At 42.4% G+C, this 21708-nt stretch overlaps 1 protein-coding gene, 2 long non-coding RNA genes and 2 other non-coding genes across 6 annotated transcripts in view; 4 read left to right on the forward strand and 1 right to left on the reverse strand.

Annotated features, from left to right (window-relative positions):
* Nucleotides 1-10742, forward strand: part of lrp4 (low density lipoprotein receptor-related protein 4) — an 81874-nt gene extending 71132 nt beyond the window's left edge. Inside the window, exons 18-38 of one of the 2 annotated variants that reach the window (XM_088296063.1) lie at nucleotides 95-176; nucleotides 299-404; nucleotides 472-673; nucleotides 799-988; nucleotides 1768-1899; nucleotides 1997-2137; nucleotides 2238-2324; nucleotides 2394-2565; nucleotides 2699-2861; nucleotides 3077-3302; nucleotides 3642-3945; nucleotides 4042-4260; nucleotides 4347-4481; nucleotides 4680-4788; nucleotides 5097-5289; nucleotides 5508-5621; nucleotides 5900-6011; nucleotides 6123-6187; nucleotides 6295-6382; nucleotides 6497-6638; nucleotides 7936-10742. In XM_088296063.1, the coding sequence (XP_088152189.1) occupies nucleotides 95-176; nucleotides 299-404; nucleotides 472-673; nucleotides 799-988; nucleotides 1768-1899; nucleotides 1997-2137; nucleotides 2238-2324; nucleotides 2394-2565; nucleotides 2699-2861; nucleotides 3077-3302; nucleotides 3642-3945; nucleotides 4042-4260; nucleotides 4347-4481; nucleotides 4680-4788; nucleotides 5097-5289; nucleotides 5508-5621; nucleotides 5900-6011; nucleotides 6123-6187; nucleotides 6295-6382; nucleotides 6497-6638; nucleotides 7936-8277 (3324 nt within the window). In that variant the 3' untranslated portion in view covers nucleotides 8278-10742. The remainder of the gene's footprint in view (nucleotides 1-94; nucleotides 177-298; nucleotides 405-471; nucleotides 674-798; nucleotides 989-1767; nucleotides 1900-1996; nucleotides 2138-2237; nucleotides 2325-2393; nucleotides 2566-2698; nucleotides 2862-3076; nucleotides 3303-3641; nucleotides 3946-4041; nucleotides 4261-4346; nucleotides 4482-4679; nucleotides 4789-5096; nucleotides 5290-5507; nucleotides 5622-5899; nucleotides 6012-6122; nucleotides 6188-6294; nucleotides 6383-6496; nucleotides 6639-7935) is intronic. The other variant, XM_088296064.1, reaches the window with a different exon arrangement.
* Nucleotides 10743-10934: 192 nt separating this feature from the next.
* Nucleotides 10935-12935, forward strand: LOC148337117 (uncharacterized). Its single transcript, XR_015843189.1, has 4 exons — nucleotides 10935-11021; nucleotides 11653-11742; nucleotides 12165-12248; nucleotides 12755-12935. It is a non-coding gene; the product is annotated as an uncharacterized LOC148337117 (long non-coding RNA).
* LOC148337118 (small nucleolar RNA SNORD67) lies at nucleotides 11880-11992 on the forward strand. Its single transcript, XR_015843502.1, has one exon. It is a non-coding gene; the product is annotated as a small nucleolar RNA SNORD67 (small nucleolar RNA).
* Nucleotides 12385-12495, forward strand: LOC148337119 (small nucleolar RNA SNORD67). The gene has a single exon (XR_015843503.1). It is a non-coding gene; the product is annotated as a small nucleolar RNA SNORD67 (small nucleolar RNA).
* A 2051-nt stretch (nucleotides 12936-14986) lies between the features above and the next one.
* LOC148337120 (uncharacterized) lies at nucleotides 14987-20511 on the reverse strand. The gene is made up of 2 exons (XR_015843190.1): nucleotides 16294-20511; nucleotides 14987-16189 (listed from the first exon to the last, which is right to left on the reverse strand). It is a non-coding gene; the product is annotated as an uncharacterized LOC148337120 (long non-coding RNA).
* Between the last annotated feature and the right edge of the window lie 1197 nt (nucleotides 20512-21708).

Genomic DNA, 21708 nt, shown 5'->3' on the forward strand with positions numbered 1-21708 from the left:
CAGCTCCATAACTAAGAAATATTACAAACAAAACTAAAAGAAATAAAACTGAAATGAATGAGTTAAAAAGTGTGGTTTTATTTTGTTCTTGCAGGTGGTGGTGGACACCAGTCTGGAGAGTCCAGCAGGTTTGGCCATTGACTGGGTGACCAACAAACTCTACTGGACTGATGCTGGTAAGCATCACTTTTACTTTTAAAACTTTATATCGACTAAAATACAGTACTTAATTAGCATATACATTTCAGAGGTTGAAAATATAAATGACTATCAATCTTTTTTTTTTTTTTAAATCCAGGTACAGATCGTATTGAAGTTTCTAATGCAGACGGCAGCATGCGGACTGTACTCATATGGGAGAACCTTGACCGTCCCAGGGACATTGTTGTCGACCCTGTTGGAGGGTGAGCTAGTTGAAGCAAATGTGAAAAAAAAAAATTTATTTCTCAAATATCCATTTTGTCTCCATAGTTTCATGTACTGGACCGACTGGGGTGCCAACCCAAAGATCGAGCGTGCAGGGATGGACTCTTCAAGTCGCATCGTCATCATCTCTTCCAATTTGACTTGGCCCAATGGACTTGCCATTGATTATGAGACTAAACGTCTGTACTGGGCGGATGCTGGCATGAAAACAATTGAATATGGAAACTTTGATGGGTCTGACCGACAGGTAAGAGTGGCTTTTATATAACTTTATTTCCATAGAAGTCCAAACTAAATATCACTTGCATCGACAAATCCAGAACCTGGTTTTGTTTACTAATCTTACTCGTTTTCCACATCCGTCCTATGCAGGTTCTGATTGGCAGTCAGCTGCCTCACCCCTTCGGCCTCACTGTACATGAAGACATGCTGTACTGGACAGACTGGCAGTCCAAGAGCATCCAGAGTGCGAACAAGCTCACCGGCTTGGGACGACACACACTTGCGGAAAACCTGGAGAACCTCATGGATATTCACATGTTCCAGAGACACCGCGAAACAGGTGTGTGTCAGTGTTGGTTTGTGTCAATCTGAGAGTGTGTTCGCTTCCCCAACCAGGTGGGTACATCAGAATGGTGCATTTAATTTCTTTTGACACATTTTAAATGGGATAGGAAAGAAGCAAGGTTATATTTAGCCTGAAGATGTAGTGTATTAAATATTTTCTAGTCAGCCACCGCTTGAAACAACTTGTTTCATGTCAATGTCACTGTCACTCATACCTTGCGCGTAGGAAAATGTTGGCCAATCTGCTCTAAATTTAGAGTGCAGATCAGTTATTTTTTTAATGTTGATGAATAGTTAAAGTCAACCTGTCATGCTGTCAAGCAACAAAAATTGCCCATTTTCTTTTTTTCCCCGCATGTTACTCTAGCAGGCTTGGATTCCAGTTTTCTCTTCTCTCACTTTATGCTGTAACTTTTGTCTCCAAAACAGCGATGATGGCTACCCATTTAGTCGTGATGTATAAGATTAGACCATCTTCCGCTGTTTTCTTATAATAGGTACGAAATGTCCTGCTGAACACTTAAACAAAAGGTAATGATGCTCACTAGGTCCAATTTTGTGTTTGAGCCGAATTCTGGGTCAACTGTGCTTTTATCAGGGGTTGAAGCCTCATGTTAATCTCAAATGCCTTGCTCGGCTGTATTCAGAAAAAGGTTTGTTGCTTTTGTCAACAAGCAGTTTCGCATTGCCCCGAAATAAGATACGACCTTCTTTTTGATTTGTATTTGAGATTACTTAGAACGGAGCTCTGTTTTTGTGTTTCTCCACTTGTAGTACACAACCCGTGCGCAGTAAATAATGGAGGCTGTAGTCACCTCTGTCTCCTGGCGCCTGCTCCCAAAGCCTACAGCTGTTCTTGTCCCACTGGCATCAACCTTCAAGCAGATGGAAAGACATGCACGCCTGGTATGAAAATCTTTAAACACGTCCAACACCCATTTACTTGTTGCAGTATTTGAAAGAGACAATCACATTTTCCATCCCTTTTTTTGTTTTTTCAAAGGAATGAGCAGCTTCCTGATCTTTGCACGGAGGACAGACATTCGAATGGTGTCTTTGGACATTCCTTATTTCGCTGATGTGGTTCTTGCCGTCAACCGTTCCATGAAAAACACAATTGCTATTGGAGTGGACCCGCAAGATGGTTTGTGTGTCCTGTCAAAGAAGTCAAATGTCGTGAGCTGAGCTCAAGTTTCACAAATGCAAAGGGGATACATTTTGACATTATGTTGCGTTCTCTCCAGGAAAGGTGTACTGGTCCGATAGCACTCTTAAAAGAATCAGCAGGGCCAACATCAATGGAACCGCTAATGAAGACATCATTTCGACAGGTGATCATCGACTCGTTTACGCGCAGCGAATTTCAATGCGACTAGAATCACCTACTTCTCTCTCTACAGGACTGATGACAACGGATGGTCTGGCGGTCGACGCGGTAGGCCGAAAGATTTATTGGACTGATACAGGAACCAACCGGATAGAAGTTGCTAATCTGGATGGCTCCATGAGAAAAGTTCTGGTGTGGCAAAACTTGGACAGCCCTCGTGCCATCGCCCTTTACCATGAGATGGGGTGAGGCTGCCAGAGGGTTTAATTAGCACATTTGTTGATGTAACAAGAAAAAATCACAGTCTACTTCATGATTACTGTGACCAAGCCTTGTTTTACTTTTCCATGTTTACGCCTGCCTGTGGATCTCTTCCAGTTATATGTACTGGTCCGACTGGGGCGAACATGCTAAGCTGGAGCGCTCAGCAATGGATGGGTCGGATCGAGTGATCCTCATCAATAACAACCTGGGTTGGCCTAATGGTCTTGCCATCGACATGGCTGGCTCACAGTTACTGTGGGCTGATGCTCACACTGAGGTGAGCACGTTCTCTTGGCTCCTAACTCTGTTGTGCTTGTGCAGTCACTCACAGACTCACCCCATGAACGTTTCTGTTTGGTTGCTGAAAGATATATTTGCATGTTATCTCACATAGGTTGTGATGTATTAAATAGCAAATGTAAACCAATTCGAGTTTTGAAAAACAAATATTCACATTTGAAAGCATCTTACCTATCCTCTTGTCCTCCGTAGCGCATCGAGGCCGCTGATCTGAATGGCCAAAACCGACACACCCTCGTGACGCCAGTCCAGCACCCGTATGGTTTGACGCTCTTAGGGTCTCACATCTATTGGACGGACTGGCAGAGTCGCAGCATCCAGCGAGCTGACAAGAATTCCGGCGCCAACACTATCACTGTTCGTGCCAACCTGCCGGGTCTGATGGACATCCAGGCGGTGGACAGAGAAAGGGCACTGGGTGAGGCTTCAGTTATGGAACAAAAACAAGAGCAACTGTTTTTTTGTTTTTTTTCCAGGAACACGTTTTAAGATCATTTGAGTGTATCAGAATGTTTTTCTCTCTTCATCCAGAACAACATTATTGAAGTAAAAGGTCACTGTTGTTGACAAGATGTCTGACATCACAATCTCTCTTCTAGTTGAGAGAAATTTGAAGGGATCATGGTTGGAAGTGTTGAACGTTGAGTCAACCACTCCGACCAAATAATTAAATGATACAAACGTTCCTGCATAATCTGGTTTAAAATATCATCTTCCCTTCATTAACATCATTCCATCCTTCCCTTGTCCCGCTTAGGATTCAACAAGTGTGGCAGGAAGAACGGTGGTTGCACTCACTTGTGCCTCCCTCGCCCCAACGGCACCTCCTGTGCTTGTCCTACGGGCATCCTGCTCAAGGGTGACGGCAGATCATGTGACGACTCCCCCGAAACCTTTCTTGTCTTCTCCAACCGTGTCAGCGTGCGGAGAATCTCCTTGGACACTAATGATCACACAGACGTGCACGTACCTGTGCCTGAACTTCACAATGTCATTTCGCTAGACTACGACAGTGTGGATGGAAAACTTTACTACACTGATGTCACTTTGGATGTCATAAGGTACGAGCTCAACATTTTGCAGGTCTAAGGTTTTTGTAATCAAATTACACACTTGTATTGTTTGGATGATATAACATTTTCCTTGTTTTTTTGTAGACGTTCAAACCTTGATGGCAGTGGCATGGAGACTGTAATCAGCCAGGGCCTAAAGACCACAGATGGGCTGGCAGTGGACTGGGTGGCCAGAAACATGTACTGGACTGACACTGGACGAAACACCATTGAGGTGGCGCGCATTGACGGAAACAGTCGTAAAGTTCTAGTCAACAACAGTTTGGATGAACCCAGAGCCATCGCGGTGTTCCCGAGCAAAGGGTGAGATGCAAAGACATACATCGAGGACATCCCATGGCTGCACTTGTTTTGCTTCCCGTCTCACCAGTGCAGCCTTGTCTGTGCAGGTTCCTATTCTGGACTGATTGGGGTCATATAGCAAAGATCGAGCGATCTCACTTGGATGGCACAGACCGCAAAGTTCTAATCAATACTGATCTTGGCTGGCCCAATGGACTCACATTAGACTATGACACACGGAGGTCAGAGAATGCTTTTTTCTCAGAAAATCCTATTTTTACTGGATACTAATTTGCTTAACTAGGATACATTTGGGGGGAAAAAAGTCCAACCTGGGTGATTTATTCAACGCCATCCTCTTTTTATTATGCATGTACTGTAAATCACAATAGTATGCATTCACTTCAAGTGCATTCATGAATCTGTGATATTTCCTGCAGGATCTTTTGGGTTGATGCCCACTTGGACAGGATTGAAAGTTCTGACCTGAATGGGAAATTACGTCAGATCCTCGTTAGCCCAGTGTCCCACCCCTTCGCCCTTACACAGGTACCCCTTCCGCCAACCTCTCTGCCCCCCCAGCTAGCAATCACTGGACTGACCCTTCCTCATGGCTGCCTCCGTCACTCACCTGCTCTCTCACGTGTCAGCTCACCGTGTAACTCTGGTCACCGGCCATCTGCTCGTCCTCCAGTTCATACTTGGCTCATTTGACTTGACCATTTCTTATTCCTTTCCACTCTGACCCTCATTTTTCTTCCTCCTTCTTCTTCCTACCCCTCCCTTTATTCCTCCCATGCCCCCCTCTCCTTGTCTGTGTTTTCCTTTCCTCTCTTCTTCTCCCTTCGTTTCCCCAGTTGAAGCCGGTGTCCTCCCCTCTAACCCCTTTCTCCCGACTCTCGCAGCAAGATCGTTGGATCTATTGGACGGATTGGCAGACTAAGTCCATCCAACGGGTGGACAAACACACTGGCCGGAACAAGGAAACTGTGCTGGCCAATGTTGAGGGTCTCATGGATATTATAGTGGTATCACCGAACAGGCAGACAGGTAAGAGATGCATTCACGTGCCAGAAGAGTTTATATGTCCAAGTGCTGAATCAGCAGAGGTATACGCTAATTGAGGGTCAGATGCTTTGCAAAGCTCTATGTGTCCCAAAAGTGTTCAAAATACATTTTTAAATGAACTAGCGGGATTGTTTAATGCGCCAGCAACCCTCGTGAGGATTGTTTAATGCTTGTTTGAAACATATTTACTCTTTCATTAGGTACCAACCTCTGCGGGGTGAACAATGGAGGCTGCACTCACCTATGCTTTGCCAAGACCAACAGTTTTGTCTGTGCATGCCCAGACGAGCCGGACGGACGACCGTGCTCCACCAGTGAGCGCCTTATGATTCTGCAGTGCTTACAATCAATTATTTTATGAGCCGTGTTTTGATATTTAGAATAGAATAGAAATAGAAATAGAATAGAAATCCCTTTATTGTCATTGTACTCAAGTGTGCAACGAGATTAGAGGGCTCCCCTCTCCAGTGCAATACAACAATAATACAGACAAATATATAAATTAGATAAATAAATAAGTTATATTTATATAATAATTTAACCATAATGAATGTATAAATTACAAATTGCACACTCCACATATTTTTATCAGTTGCAGGCTACATCCCCACTTCTCCCAGCGGAGAAACCAGCAGCACCCCTGTCCCGAACACGATCCCCAAAGCTCCAACTGAAGCTACCCATAGAGGACCCTCAGTAGTCAAGTATGTTCACACATTTTAATCTCAATTTACTTTGGACTTTATTAGGTCGCAAAGCATTATAAATGTGTTGGATTATGAAGGCTCATGCTGCATTCATACTTCTGTTCACAGCTGCACTGACAAGAACCTAAATGTAGAAGGGTGCTTACAGAGTAATGTGGTCACTGCTCCCCACGGTCGGTATTCAGCATTTTTATAAATAGTTTTTATTTATTCTTTTTTTTTTTTTTTGGTGGACAAGTCAAGCATGTGCAATGTGACCAACATGTGCATTATGTTACAGGGGAAGGACTTCATGTCAGCTATGTGATTGGAGGCGTTTTGACCATACTGGCTATTCTGATTCTCATTATTGCTTTGATTATTTATCGGTGAGTCCCTCATTACATTCTGTACTGATGTCTTAAGCCTGAAAGTAATGTTTTTAATATATTTAATACACAACTTCCAGTGAGATCTGCATGTTCCATCTCTTTGACCAACAGACACAAAAAGTCAAAGTTCGCTGACCCGGGAGTGAGCAACCTGACCTACAGTAACCCTTCATACCGGACTTCCACGCAAGAGGTCAAGATTGAGGCCTCACAGAAACCGCCAATATACAATCAACTTCGATATAAGAAAGAGGTAATAAAAGCCCACCGGCCACTAAAGAAAATATTTGAAAATATTTCAATGAGTGGACTTGAGGTTGATCTGTGATATTCTTTATCACTTAGATCAATTTTTAGAAGCAAATAAAAATCTGGAAAAAAAATGGTTACACCAGCATACTCATCTTTTGCTGCCTCTCCTTTACTCCCTGCAGCTCTCTCATCCTTACAACTCCCTCTCCCCCTTTATCTTTTGAGCCTGAATGTGCTGTGGAGAGGTAGTTACACCGCATGAAGGAAGTGTGCCTTTCCCGCCTATGCTAGCTTTGTTTTCCGTCTTTTCTACTCGATTGTAGACAACCAGACTGCTGTGTCAGAGCCTTATTCTTGCCTGTATTTATTTTACACGTTTGGTATAGTGAGTGTGACTAACAACGTTTTTTTGGGGTGATTGTACAATATTTGATCTCAAACTCTTGGTGAGACTGAGCAGCGTATTACCAATACTGTGTTCATAAAAAAGTCATCTATCCTATCTGAGGAATCAGGAGTGACAAACTCTCGATATCCATTTGGTAGTTGGATGATGTATGGAGTTCACATCTATTGTGAATAATAACCAAAGAATAATGATTAATACTGGCCCCCCTAAACACCCACTGTTCTTGTGATCTACGGCAGTGGTCCGCAACCAACGGGCCACGGGCTATTTTGGACCTGCCGCGACGGGCCCCACAGATGAGAGGGGAAAAAAACTTGCAATATGTTATATTCAAAGCTCCAAAAAAATATTTTGAAAAGCTACTGGCTTCTTGCTGTTGGAGCTGACTTTTGATACATGTCAAGATGCTGGTGTTACGCTATTAAACCCATAAGCTAGCAAAATGAGTAGAGTAGTCAATTCAGTTGAAATATCAAAAGTGCACTCAACAAAGTTAAGTCTTGCCCAAAAAAAATAAGGAAGCTGTGGTCTTAAAACCCATCTCCATCTTTTTTTTACTTCAATAAAAACTTTGAATCACTTAGCAAGTGTGAAGCTCCCCATACACTGATGTTGAAAGTTAGAAAAAGTTCCACCAAGGTCTGCTGGAAAATATGGTCACTGGGCCTCTTAAACATTGATCTGAATTGCGAGTTGTTTTGCTTTGAATTATTAATTCCTTGTTGCCGTCCATGGTGAAAATACACTTAACTGGGTTTGAAAACATAATTAGATCATTAAAAATGTCTTCCCTTGGAGGTCTTGAACAGTGTGAGCATGTCTGGATCTCAATCTGCCCTTCATACTGCTCACACAAACACAGTCTCTAACTCTTTTGTTCATTGTCCAGGGTGGTGTGGATGGAGGGTACACTAAGGAGAAGATCCGTATTGTGGAGGGTGTGTGTCTTCTGTCCACTGAGGAGCTTTACTGGGATGATCTCAAACAAATCAAGCCATCACGAGGGGGCTTGCACACCTGCATGCGCACAGACACAGTTTCACTACAGGCGAGCAGCGCGTCACTGGATGATGGCGAGACGGAGCAGCTCCTACAGGAGGAGGCGTCGGAATGCTCGTCCATAAGCACCCTCACCCCTTCAGCCATCACACCTCAGCGTCATGCCCAGCATTGCTTACCCGACACTGGCTGGATGTCCATGCGCAAGCCCTCCACAGAGAGTGAAGTTTGAGGGTGGCCTGCGTGCTTTATATCAACCTCCGTTGCAAAAACATGCAAATATGTCTGTGTTTTCAGCTGCTCCAGACAAACGAGTCGAGGTACATCAGATGTAAATTTTGAGTCAAAATCAATCAGTTCCCAGTTTATCTGAAACTGGGGCCTCCGTCCTACTTGTACACGTATACATACACAGAGCCCCAAAGTGCTGTGCTAAAATGCCTTCAGGCAAAATTGTAAACTAATTAGTATGCTGGAATCGGGAAAAAAAAAGCAAAGGACCAGAGATGCAAACTAAAGGATGCAGACTCTCATCGTGACAAATATCTCTCCGTGTACGTCACCATTTTTAGGAGATTTCTTTTTATCTCCTTGGATTCAATTGAATCAACATTCTCCCAGGACTCTAACTACGGTGCCCTAAAACCACTCATCTCTTTATGAACTCTATTTATTAATGATTTTTTTTTTTCTACTTCTGAGTGGGCTTTCAGACTTTCACAGAACAGTGAGTGTTGTGTGGAGCTTTGTGCAGCAAGGTATTCAAGTGTTGTATTTATGACAGTGCCAAAGGGTGGGACTTTCCCAAGTCTCCATGCTTCTTCTTACATTTACAAATCAAGTGTAAAAATGTCACAATTTGAGATTTGTTTCATTTCACGACAGTAGAAACACTCTGTGGTCATATTTTCTTTAAAAAGCCAAGCAGTTTAAGCGAGGATTTAGCTGGGAACTCTTCACTTGGTTACAGACATATATATCTGCAAATGCTGCTGAAAAGCTCCTTAAATCATCTTGAGTCATGTCACCGTTGCTCATTCTTGGGCTAAGATAAGGAAGTTGCAGTGATGTAACAGACTAAGGGCCAGATATTTTGTTATCCATCCACCTATATTAGAACCCGTAAAAAATGATCTTGAAATGATTGATTCAACCATATCACGAGAAGTGTTCATATCCAACCATGCAGGCAGTTGCTTTTTAAATAATTGTATGTGTGGCAAATTAAGGGAAAAGCACACATAGCCCATGAAGGCAGAAAATATATGACACAAAGCAGAAATATTATCTGGCAGTTTATTCTTTGTGTGTTATCCTTTACTTGGTCATAGCTAGCAAGTCTGGTAAAGATGCTGACAAAATGTAATTTTGTCAGAACAAGTACTGGTCATTGGTCCCTGTAATTTTAAACTATATATACAGCACTTATGATTGTCATGAAAAGCTTCTTGGTTTTAACAATGGTACAAAATATCTCGACTCTGCCAATTAATTGTTTGGCATTAAAGTGCTTGCATTGTAACGACGTCTTTTAGTACATCACTATACAGAACCCAAAATTGTTCCTATTAAATTGTTCTAAGGCTGCTACAATATATACAGTATATATATATTCCACGTTGTTTTGGCATGAAAAAAAAACTATCATACTTTCTTAACTGAACCTGCGAATTGATTACACTTTGGAAACACTATATTGAATAAATTAATATTAGCATATCTTACAACCTGTGCAATTTTCTCGTTTGAGACAAAAACATACGAATGCATAAAGCATAAAACCTCTGCTTTGCCAAACACTACTATCTGGGGTGTCATTTTTTTCTTTGGTAAAGTCCAAATCTGCGATGCAAATGTGCACAACAGTAGCGTAGCGTAATTTAGATACACTGTGCAAGATGGACCGCATTAGGCAGTGAGGGTTGTAGTTTAGCAACATATCACTTTAAAACATTTAACCTACAGCTATCATGCTTTGCTTTACAATTTAGAATGTTTTCCCCCTGTGTTGTTGTCATGACTATATTGCTTCTCAGACAAGTATGTTTATAGAACAATGTATTTTGAAGAATCTGCTAAGAGCTCAGCAACTTGCTGTTTTGCTGCTAGATAAAGCACTGAAGCCAATGGAAGAGGGTCTTGGCAGCTACAGAACTAGTCTCTGACAGTTGGTTCCCAGTCGGCCTACAGAGTATCATAGTGACCCAACCTATCATCGTCATCCCAGCTCATAGTCCCTCCAACTCTGCTGCAGGAATGCTAAAACTGTACAAATTGTATTTTTCTTCTTCTTGGATATATGACATTTCAGTTGAAGATACTGTTTTGACTGAGCTGTATAGTCTTTTGTACAAAGGGATTTCATGACTGTAATTAGACTTGCATTAATTTTACTCACTGGAGAAGAACATTTTTGTTTAACATTTGCTGGATTATTTAACCACTGTTTTCAAGACTTGTAAATGATAGGGAATATGCCATTTATTTAATAGTCCCCCCTTTATGTTATGAAATACTGGTTGCATATCGCTGTTGTAAAGTTAACAAGAGGTATTTATGATTTGTTTGGTTGCCATTTGATGTGTAAATATGAACAGACTGTATATGTATTTCCATGGCAGTACTAACAAGCTGTGTTGTGTGATATAGTGAATTATCCCTTTGCTATCTTTTAATATAAAACTGCATTTCAATGAACCGCTTGTCTGACTCTTTTTCAACTTTTGACATTTAGATGAGAAACTCCTCATTTCATGAAACTCTTGCTGTCGTTACTTTAATACAGATTAGGCAGGTCTTTTTTTAACCAATCGAATTAAATTTTTGAGTCACGTGATTAATGTGGCCAATGAACGTTCATACGACATTTGAGCCTATCAGGTAACAAATAGTTACGGCGTTCAAGTTGGGGCGGAAGCGGCGGTTAAAACAAGTCGACAACTTGGAATTGTATTTATTAATCTGACAATTGTGTGGGTAGGTTTTCTTTGAATGGTTTTCATTTTATTATTCTCCAGACGAATACGACGAGAGGTACATGCTTGTTTAGTTACGGACTTCTATGGTTTACCGCAACGGATGTGAGCAAAATGCTAGTTCGGGCACTAGCTAGCTAGCTAGCTAGCTAGCTAGCTAACTCTTTTGTTTGTCCCGAATGGGATTTCGAAGGTTATACAGGAATGTATTAATTAAACAGCGTTAGAATAGCTCTTTGCGCAACCAAGTAGCGTGTTTTATTATTTCGCGGACTTAAATCTAAAGCATCTTTATTGGCTATTTTTAATCATGTTTGTCTACGGTAGTTTTATGCCCAAATCAACAAGCGACTACAAAATATCGTGATTAATGGTTGCAGTTGCTTTCTGACATGTTTGTGTAAAAGTGATTTTACAATAATTTACGTACATGCATCTCTCCACGTTAGCTTCCTAATGCAGAATTTCTGGTTGTTCGGAACTTTGTAACAGCGTGGAGAGACACCCACGTGGGTTGAAAACCATTTTGAGTTGCATGATCTATTCTGAGTGTAGCTCGATAAATGTTGCTGTCTATTCTTTAATTGGGAAAATTTCCACTTGTGTGATCGTTCACATTTTCTTCTATAAAGGTTCTAATGCCGCAATCTGATTGCAAGTCGGGCACTACCACATGGAAGCCAGCTGCAACTTAATGAAGATCTTGGCCTTTTTATTGCACGGTAAGGTTTCCTCTAGGATCAATGCGTAGTCTATTTTGATACTGTGTAAATTGCAAATTCAGCTTTTCTTATTTGCATGCGGACTTATTTACATGAACCAATTGAAGACGAAATTTTTACTTTTCGCCGGGAGTGGTTATGAGAGTGATGAGTTGCACTTAATCAGTTGGGGTTTGTTGCAGTGGCATCAACACTCCAGTCTGATTCAATCTGATGACGCACGCTGTGCACAGGGGCCATCTGACTCAAACCTCCCATTCTTGATTAGCACTTATTTCATTCTATTCTGTAAATTCTGTTGTAGACATACCGGGAATACAAATTACTGGTATTATTTTGAACTGTGGCCTTTATAGACTGCAGATGATGGTTATGATGATGATGGCAAGCGTGTGTATCCATTTTGTCTTTCTTTTGAATAGGATTGTGTATCAGGAGGTGTCAGATTTTCTTTGTGTTGATTCACTGGAGCAAGCATATCAGCCTAGTGGACAACCTTCCGTGAGGTTTGTATTATTTGTTTCCTTTTCAATTACGTTGCCAAATCAGTGTGTCTGCCACATTCAGAAAGTAACAAATCCAGAGTAACTTTAGATCTGCTGTACTGACTGACACCTGCCAAATATTTTTTTTCTATTGGGATGTGACTATGAGGAGTTGCACTCGGAGTTGGGTCACTGATTGCAGTGGCACTGTTGACCCATGCTGATGACCAGTGGTGACACAAACTGTGCACAGGGGCCATCTGAGTCACTCCCTAACCTGCCAGAAAAGCATTTGTCAGTGCAGCAGTTTCTCTGGACTTTCTCTAATGTACGGCCACACCTTTAAATGCCAGCATTCACCCTCTGACGATCAAGCAATTTTGTGTTTTTGTAGTGTATTCATTTGAATAGAAGTTGAAAATAAATAGCATTATTGTATTCTATTTGTTTATTATGCAGTGTTGCTATTATCATACACTGCTGCTCATCCTATCCTATTTATCCCTTTTTATTTTGTGGTCGTGAAGCTGTTGTAGGGACAGGAAGGAAGGAGTGTGAAGGAGTCAAGAGGACCAAGAATGAAGTTCCTTCATCATTGCCCTGTTGCTAGCACAATTGTATCAAAATCAAACTCTGCTCTTCACGCACCACGGCTAAAAATATTACTACCCCTGTCATAGTCTGTGAATAAAGATTTGGACTAACTGACGTATTGTGTTCGTCTTCAATCACCCTCGTAAACTGTATGAAGTGGCTCAAATGCTTTTGTTGCAATTTTCGAATCGACCACAAGGTGCCAGTAAAACACCAGCCATCAAGAAAGCCATCACCTGGCGTGCCTTCTGACGGAATTGTTCATAAAATACAGGTTCAAGTAAATAAAACGTATATTGGGCTTTTCAAGGGGCCCTTAATGTTCGAAAGCCCCAGACTGAAATCGTATGCCAAGTTTCTGTTGGAGGAGCTTTACTGAAATATAATTTACGCCGTTTTAATGCGCTACAAACAGGTGCCTGAAGGCATATTAGAATTGGCCTTGGCGACATTAACTTGGCTCAAAGGTACTTTGAAAGATGCACAAACTTAACAGTTGTATTTCTAATTGTGTGAAGGCGGAGGCCTTCACACATGTTATTCTGATTCTTTATTATTATTATTAAACTTATTCCGCCCGTTTCTTTTACGCTTAACTACTTCCACATAATTCAACCGATTCAACTTCATTCCACTTTTAACGTAATTCCAATTATTCATGTGATGTGGGGGCTTCCATTTTTCACTTATTCAGATTATTCACAATTTCACATTTTTCACCCCATTCATTTCGATTGGGAAATTCAACATTTCGCATTCAAATGCTTCCAGTTTGAAATTCAAGACATTCAGGTCATTCATTTCGCATTCCTTTAACTCCTTTCACATTATTCATGTGATTCCCTCTATTCATGCATTCCCATCCAATGTCCATGTAATCCACAGATGGGGGAATCCCCCTTCCAGGATGACCAGGCTGCAATGGATGCCAACTGGACAACATTTGACACATACAATGATGATGAAGTGACGTCACGAAACCGGAAGTGACGTCGCGAAGCCGGAAGTGACGTATTTTGACCGGAAGTGACGTCACGAAACCGGCCGTGACGTATTTTGACCGGAAGTGACGTCATGAAACCGGAAGTGACGTATTTTGACCGGAAGTGACGTCACGGAGCCGGAAGTGACGTATTTGGGCCGGAAGTGACGTCACGGAGCCGGAAGTGACGTATTTTGACCGGAAGTGACGTCACGAAACCGGAAGTGACGTATTTTGACCGGAAGTGACGTATTTGGGCCGGAAGTGACGTATTTTGACCGGAAGTGACGTCACGAAACCGGATGTGACGTATTTGGGCCGGAAGTGACGTCACGAAACCGGAAGTGACGTCACGAAACCGGAAGTGACGTCACGAAACCGGAAGTGACGTATTTTGACCGGAAGTGACGTCACGAAACCGGAAGTGACGTATTTGGGCCGGAAGTGACGTCACGAAACCGGAAGTGACGTATTTTGACCGGAAGTGACGTCACGAAAGCGGAAGTGACGTCACGAAACCGGAAGTGACGTCGCGAAGCCGGAAGTGACGTATTTTGACCGGAAGTGACGTCACGAAACCGGCCGTGACGTATTTTGACCGGAAGTGACGTCATGAAACCGGAAGTGACGTATTTTGACCGGAAGTGACGTCACGGAGCCGGAAGTGACGTATTTGGGCCGGAAGTGACGTCACAAAACCGGAAGTGACGTATTTTGACCGGAAGTGACGTCACGAAACCGGAAGTGACGTATTTTGACCGGAAGTGACGTATTTGGGCCGGAAGTGACGTATTTTGACCGGAAGTGACGTCACGAAACCGGAAGTGACGTATTTTGACCGGAAGTGACGTCACGAAACCGGAAGTGACGTATTTGGGCCGGAAGTGACGTCACGAAACCGGAAGTGACGTATTTTGACCGGAAGTGACGTCACGAAACCGGAAGTGACGTATTTTGACCGAAAGTGACGTCACGAAACCGGAAGTGACGTTTTCATATTATTAGCTTTGATTTAATATCATTCACCTTTATTCACGATTTAATATCATTCAATTCCATTAAACACTGCCTTTCCCCATTTTCATTCGATGTCATTCACTCTAATTCAACATTATTCAATATTTTTCAACATTATTCAATATTTTTTTCTATTTCATTGATGATTCAATATAATTCAGTATAGTCAAGTCAAGTCAATTTTATTTGTATAGCCCTTAATCACAGACAGTCTCAAAGGGCTTTACATAGCCACAATCGACATCTTAACCCACAGGAGGGCAAGGAAAAACTCACAAAACCTCATTAGGGGAAAAGTGAGAAACCTTGAGAAGGGACCACAGATGGGGGAATCCCCCTTCCAGGATGACCAGGCTGCAGATGCTAACTGGGCAACATTTGACACATACAATGATGATGAAGTGACGTCACGAAACCGGAAGTGACGTCACGAAACCGGAAGTGACGTATTGTGACCGGAAGTGATGTCACAAAACCGGAAGTGACGTATTTGGGCCGGAAGTGACGTCACGAAACCGGAAGTGACGTATATTGACCGGAAGTGACGTCACGAAACCGGAAGTGACGTCACGAAACCGGAAGTGACGTATTTTGACCGGATGTGACGTCACGAAACCGGAAGTGACGTATATTGACCGGAAGTGACGTCACGAAACCGGAAGTGACGTCACGAAACCGGAAGTGACGTATTTTGACCGGAAGTGACGTCACGAAACCGGAAGTGACGTATTTGGGCCGGAAGTGACGTCACGAAACAGGAAGTGACGTATTTTGACCGGAAGTGACGTCACGAAACCGGAAGTGACGTATTTTGACCGGATGTGACGTCACGAAACCGGAAGTGACGTATTTTGAACGGACGTGACGTCACGAAACCGGAAGTGACGTATTTGGGCCAGAAGTGACGTATTTGACCGGAAGTGACGTCACGAAACCGGAAGTGACGCCGCAGAACCGGAAGCGACGTCACGAAACCGGAAGTGACGTATTTGAGCCGGAAGTGACGTCACGAAACCGGAAGTGACGTATTTGGGCCGGAAGTGACGTCGCGAAACCGGAAGTGACGTATTTTGACCGGGAGTGACGTCACAAAACCGGAAGTGACGTCACGAAACCGGAAGTGACGTATTTTTGACCGGAAGTGGCGTCACGAAACCGGAAGTGACGTATTTTGCTATGCTATGCAATAATAGATGAGATAATATAAGAGTCAATTGAATGAAGTGCTGCAGGAAGATGACTTCAGTGGAGTGGGTCCTCATCCAGGGCCGTAATATCCATGGCAGCATATCCGAAGATGAGCCTTCGATCTTGTACCAGTCAGTTGGTGTAAATTCAGTACAGCCACTTCCAAGTGAATCGCCATCACCTAATTCGGGGAATTGGGAACAGAAAAGGAAGATCAGAAATAGCAAACAGGCCAACAAGTGCTGAAATATAAGGAAATCAGAAAAGGCGCTGCATGAAGACTACTTCGGCAGAGCAGGTCCCTTCCCCGGTTCGTCAGTGCCGTAATCTTCAAAGCATGTCCCCATCACCTAATTCCCAAGCAGGGGAAGGAGGGGGCAGAAAAGAGAAGAAACCGGCAGTAAACAGGCCAACAAATAATTAAATTAGATGCTAAAGTATATAAATAAATTGATCAAATGTCGCGCTGCAGGAAGACGACATCACTGGAACAGGTGCATGCCCAGTTGGTCAATGCCTTAAACTTCCTAGTGGGTCACCGTCACCTAATCCCCCAGCCGGGGGAAAAGGGGGCACAAAAGAAAAAAAAAGCGGCAGTAAACAGGCCAACAAATATTTCAGCTTAATGCACAAGAGTATAAATGCGTCTTTAATAGTGTTTTGAACATTTCTACTGAGGTGGCGCCTCTAATATCTGAGGGTAGTGCATTCCAAAGCATTGGTGCCCGAATAGAGAACGCTCTAGAACCTGCTGACTTCTTTTTGGCTCGCGGGATCACTAAAAGACCAGCATTTTGTGACCGAAGGTTTCGGGACGGAACATATGGTACCACGAGGTCAACGAGATAAGAAGGTGCTAAGCCGTGCAATATTTTAAAAGTAAGTAGCAGAACTTTAAAATCACATCTCAAGTGGACCGGAAGCCAATGCAAATTGGCTAATATCGGGGTAATATGATCAAACTTTCTCGTCTTAGTTAAGAGTCTAGCTGCTGCATTTTGAACTAACTGCAGACTTTTAATACTCGACACCCGAGAGCAAAGCGTTACAATAGTCGAGGCGAGACGTAACAAACGCATGGATTAAGATTTCCGCGTCACACGTTGATAGAATTGGGCGAATTTTAGCAATGTTACGCAGATGAAAAAACGCAGTTCGAGTAATATTTTTAATGTGCATTTGAAACGACATAGTTGCGTCAAATATAACAGCGAGATTTTTTGTTGAATCCTTTTGGATAATATTACATTTATCGATAGCAGTCGCGCGGATTCGTTATATCCAACGGCATGTATAATTGCGTATCATCAGCATAACAGTGAAAACTAATGTTATATTTCCGTATAATATCACCAAGCGGTAGCATATAGATGCTAAACAATAGAGGTCCAAGTACCGATCCCTGCGGAACTCCACATGTGATCTTACAAAGATCCGAAGTCGTATTGCTATGAATTACACGGTGCGTCCTCTCCGACAGATACGAATTAAACCAAGAAAGCGCTGAATCTGAAATGCCAACACACGTTTCAAGGCGTTTTAATAATATGTTATGATCAACGGTATCAAAAGCGGCACTAAGATCGAGTAAGAGTCATATTGATGAGGTGTCGGCGTCCATAGCTATGAGAAGATCATTAGTAACTTTAGCAAGGGCCGTCTCAGTAGAGTGGTCGGCTCTAAAACCCGATTGGAAAGGTTCAAATTGATTATTAGCAGTCATATATTCATTAAGTTGTTGCGCTACGTCTTTTTCAAGAATTTTTGCAATAAACGGAAGATTTGAAACCGGCCTATAGTTGATGAGACTCTCTGGGTCAAGGTTTGGTTGCTTAAGTAGCGGTCGGATAACGGCGGTCCTAAAAGCTGCTGGTACTACACCCGTGGTAAGCGATAGATTAATTATATTTAAAACAGACGGTCCTAGGGTCGTAAACAGTTCTTTAATTAGTTTGCCAGGAAGCGGATCGAGCACACAAGTTGTCGGTTTTGCTGCACTAACCAATTTTGTTAGGCTCTCAAGAGATATTTTTTTAAATTGACATAAGGTTATCGGACAGTTATCAGCCCCATTGATCGCGGAATTCGACGGAATTTTAAGAACAGTGTCTTTAATCTCATCACGAATACATTCTATCTTCTGAGTAAAAAATTGCATAAAATCGTGAGCTGAATAGGAAGAGCTATCCGAGGTTGGTCGCTGTTGCGTTGGCATTGCTACGGTATCAAATAAATATTTAGGGTTGTTTTTATGTAAGACAATTAATCTAGAATAATAATTAGTTTTGGCTAGATTAAGCGCTTCTTTGTATATTAGTAAACTATCGCACCATGCCTGACGGAAGACCTCAAGTTTGGTCGCACGCCATTTGCGCTCAAGCTTCCTACAAGATCGTTTCAGTACGCGCGTTTCCTCTGTAAACCACGGAGTAAGCCTCTTTGGACGAGTTTTAGTTTTTAAAGGCGCGACGGAGTCAAGCGCATTTAACAAAGCGACATTAAAGTTGTTTGTGAGATCATCAATCGTACCAATATAATTAGGAAACGAAGCAGTTGCTAAAGGGAGTAGCTCAGAGAACGCAACGATGGTTGAGGAGCTAATGTTACGGCTGCTATAATTTTGATTATGGTCAGAACGATGACAGTGAGCCAAGACTTCAAATTTGATAAAGTAATGGTCAGATATAGCACTGGTATATGGTAATACAATTATTTTTGAAGATGCTAAGCCTCGGGTTAATACCAAATCTAGCGTATTGCGTTGCTTCATTTATTATTTGCGTGAAACCAAACATATCAATGATTGTCCGAGACGCCACGGTAAGTGGTTCCGACGGGAGATTCATAAGAATGTTGAAGTCGCCCATGATAAGTATATTATCCGCATGAGTTACTAAATCAGCTACGAATTCAGAAAATTCATCTAAAAAGCCGGAGTAAGAGCCAGGTGGACGATAAAGAACGGCAAGATAAAACGCCAGCTCGGCTGAGGATCGCATAATGAGAACTTCAAATGTTTTAAAGGAATTGGAGGACTAAGTTTTAGGTTAGATTCGGAAATGAGGGCTACACCCCCGCCTTTCTTTTGAGGGCGCGCAACATGCGAGCTCACGAAGTTTGGAGGCGAAGCCTCATTTAGCGGTAAAAACTGATTCGGTTTTAACCAGGTCTCGCAAAGACCAATCATGTTAAGATTATAGTCTCTAATAAGGTCATTAACTAACAAGGCTTTCGATGAAAGCGATCTAATATTTAAAAAAACGAGTTTCAGTAAAATAGGTCTATCTAAGTTATTCCGCGCAACAGGACTCCTGGTCATAATATTAAGGAGATTGCCTTGCCTAGGTCCCGGATTGTACCTCGAGCGACTATAAACGCGGCGAGAAATTCTGACGGTCGGAATCCGATAGTTATTTACCAGCTTTCGAGTGCTATTATTTTGAGAGAACGGCTCGTCGTCAATAAAACCGACCGAGGAGGAATACTTAAACCCATCATGTATTGCCACCTCAGTAGAAATTATATCAGTATGAGATGTAACAGCGTATGGTGTGTAGCGCTCAAATCTAGAAGAAAAGCTATGTGTGTTGTCTAAGTCTAGCATAGCGCTAGTTAGCTCTAGCCTTACAGACTCCATACCCTTCCTTACTATTCGCCTGCAGCCCGACCTGCTCTAATATGAATAGTCATGGAAGGCTCAAACAATAATCTATGTTTCTAGAAAGAGTGATGGCGCCTTCCCAGTTAGGGTGAAGGCCGTCCATCCTCAGCAGGTCGGGTCGGCCCCAGAAAGAAGGCCAGTTATCTATAAACTGCAGTCCCTGCTCACTACAAAAACTAGCCAGCCACTTATTTAGCGAGAATAATCTACTAAACCTCTCATCATTGCCTCTCGCAGGCAAGGGGCCAGAGACAATTACTCGATGCCGACTCATCTTTCTGGCGAGATCACAAGTCCTTGCTATGTTTTTCTTTGTGATCTCTGATTGCTTCATCCTAGTGTCATTGGAGCCAACGTGTATCACTATATCTGAATAGCTAGCGTTGTTTGCACTGCGCTGGTGTATAGGGGTCTTGCGCGCTAGCTCCATAAGATTAGCTTCTATGTCGGGTGCTCTGGCCCCAGGAATACACATTACTGTGGCTGGATTTTCAAGCTTAATGTTGCGGGTAATGGAGTCACCTATCACTAAGGTGCGGGAGCCATGAGACCGAGGTGGAATGGAACTGCTATGTGTCTTAACAGGCTCACCGCGATTAGCAAGCCGTTTACGGCCAATGCTAACCAGACTAGCAGGTTGGCTACAACCCGTGCTAACAGTCGTGTCCGCCACGTTTACGCTTACCACATTACTCTGCTCTAGCTGGCGGACACGTCCATCTAGCAGGGAGAGTCTTTCCATGAGAATGGTGCAAGTGTTGCATGTGGTGGTGCACGAAACCATAGTTGCGTTTACTCGCCCGGTGGATAAAAGCGGAGGAAAAGATGTCGCGCCGAAAGTGACGTCATGTCGCGCCGAAAGTGACGTCCTGGTGATGTTCAGGTGGAAGTGTTTTATATAATTCACTGTCATTCAAATCATTCAATTTCATTCACTATGATTCAAATTCATTCAACCTCATTCAATATTTCAGAGTCATTCAATATCATTCAAAAACATTCAGTGTCATTCAAAATCATTCCATAAAAAAGATTCCAGCCTTTCCGCCTTCACACGCAATTTCTCCAGGAATTGCATTTTCTAGTTATTTTATTCGTTTTCAATTTAAGCATACATACTTTTTTACCCATAGGAAATTAGTATTGTAATAAATTGTACAATTGGTTATCTTTTAACTGCAAAAAACAAATTTAAGCCTGTGTTATTGTATCTTGATTGTCTCTGACCATTTCGTGAATGATAAAGCTGTTACTGACACGTTTTACAACAATTTTCTTAAAGGTTTCAAGGCTGTTGTAATTGACTTTGGCCATGGGTGTCACGTTTCAGTGGCTGATTTACCATCTTATGTCAGTTGAGCTGTCATCCTTCACCCATCCAGTAATCACCTTGGTTGTCCGTCAAATTGACACGTATTTGGAGCAGTGCAGCATTTCTCCTTTCACGCTGACCCAACTCTATGTGGTTGGGCTGACCACAGTGCCAGATATTTTGTTCAGTCTGGGAATTTTGACGCGGGGTCCTGCTTTTTACAGAGAAAAGGCCTTCATGTAGCGTCCATTTCTTTTTGACATTGAATCAACAATTTTGGAAACGTTCGCTTGCATTACTTAAATTGTGTGCATTATGAAACACGTAGCCACCATAATTTGGTAGCAGATACTGGTGACACTGCTGGATTGTAAATACAAAATCAGTCTTCTCAGGTGATTTTTTTTTAATGAAACTGGCACAAATATGAAGGGTTCTGTGTGTTGAAATCCTGCTTGTATTATGAGAGTGTGGAGCAAGGTTCTTGATGCGTGTGCCTTTTAATTTTATGAAGCTCTGACTGTGGATGGTATGACAAACAATGACTTCTCAGTTACAGATGGAGTTTCTAGCATCTGTGCGTGTGTATGCGTGTGGGGGTGTGCGTGCGGGTGTGCGTTAAAGTAAAATGGTAGACATTAGACTTCCATGTAAGACAGATGTTAAACAGTTCTAAGTTCTCAGATATGGAATGATAAAAAAATTAAAAATCAATTTACAAAGTAAA

This window comes from Idiotropiscis lumnitzeri, chromosome 5, assembly GCF_059441095.1.
Source record: "Idiotropiscis lumnitzeri isolate Australia: NSW breed Sydney's pygmy pipehorse chromosome 5, RoL_Ilum_1.0, whole genome shotgun sequence".
Classification (NCBI taxonomy): domain Eukaryota; kingdom Metazoa; phylum Chordata; class Actinopteri; order Syngnathiformes; family Syngnathidae; genus Idiotropiscis; species Idiotropiscis lumnitzeri.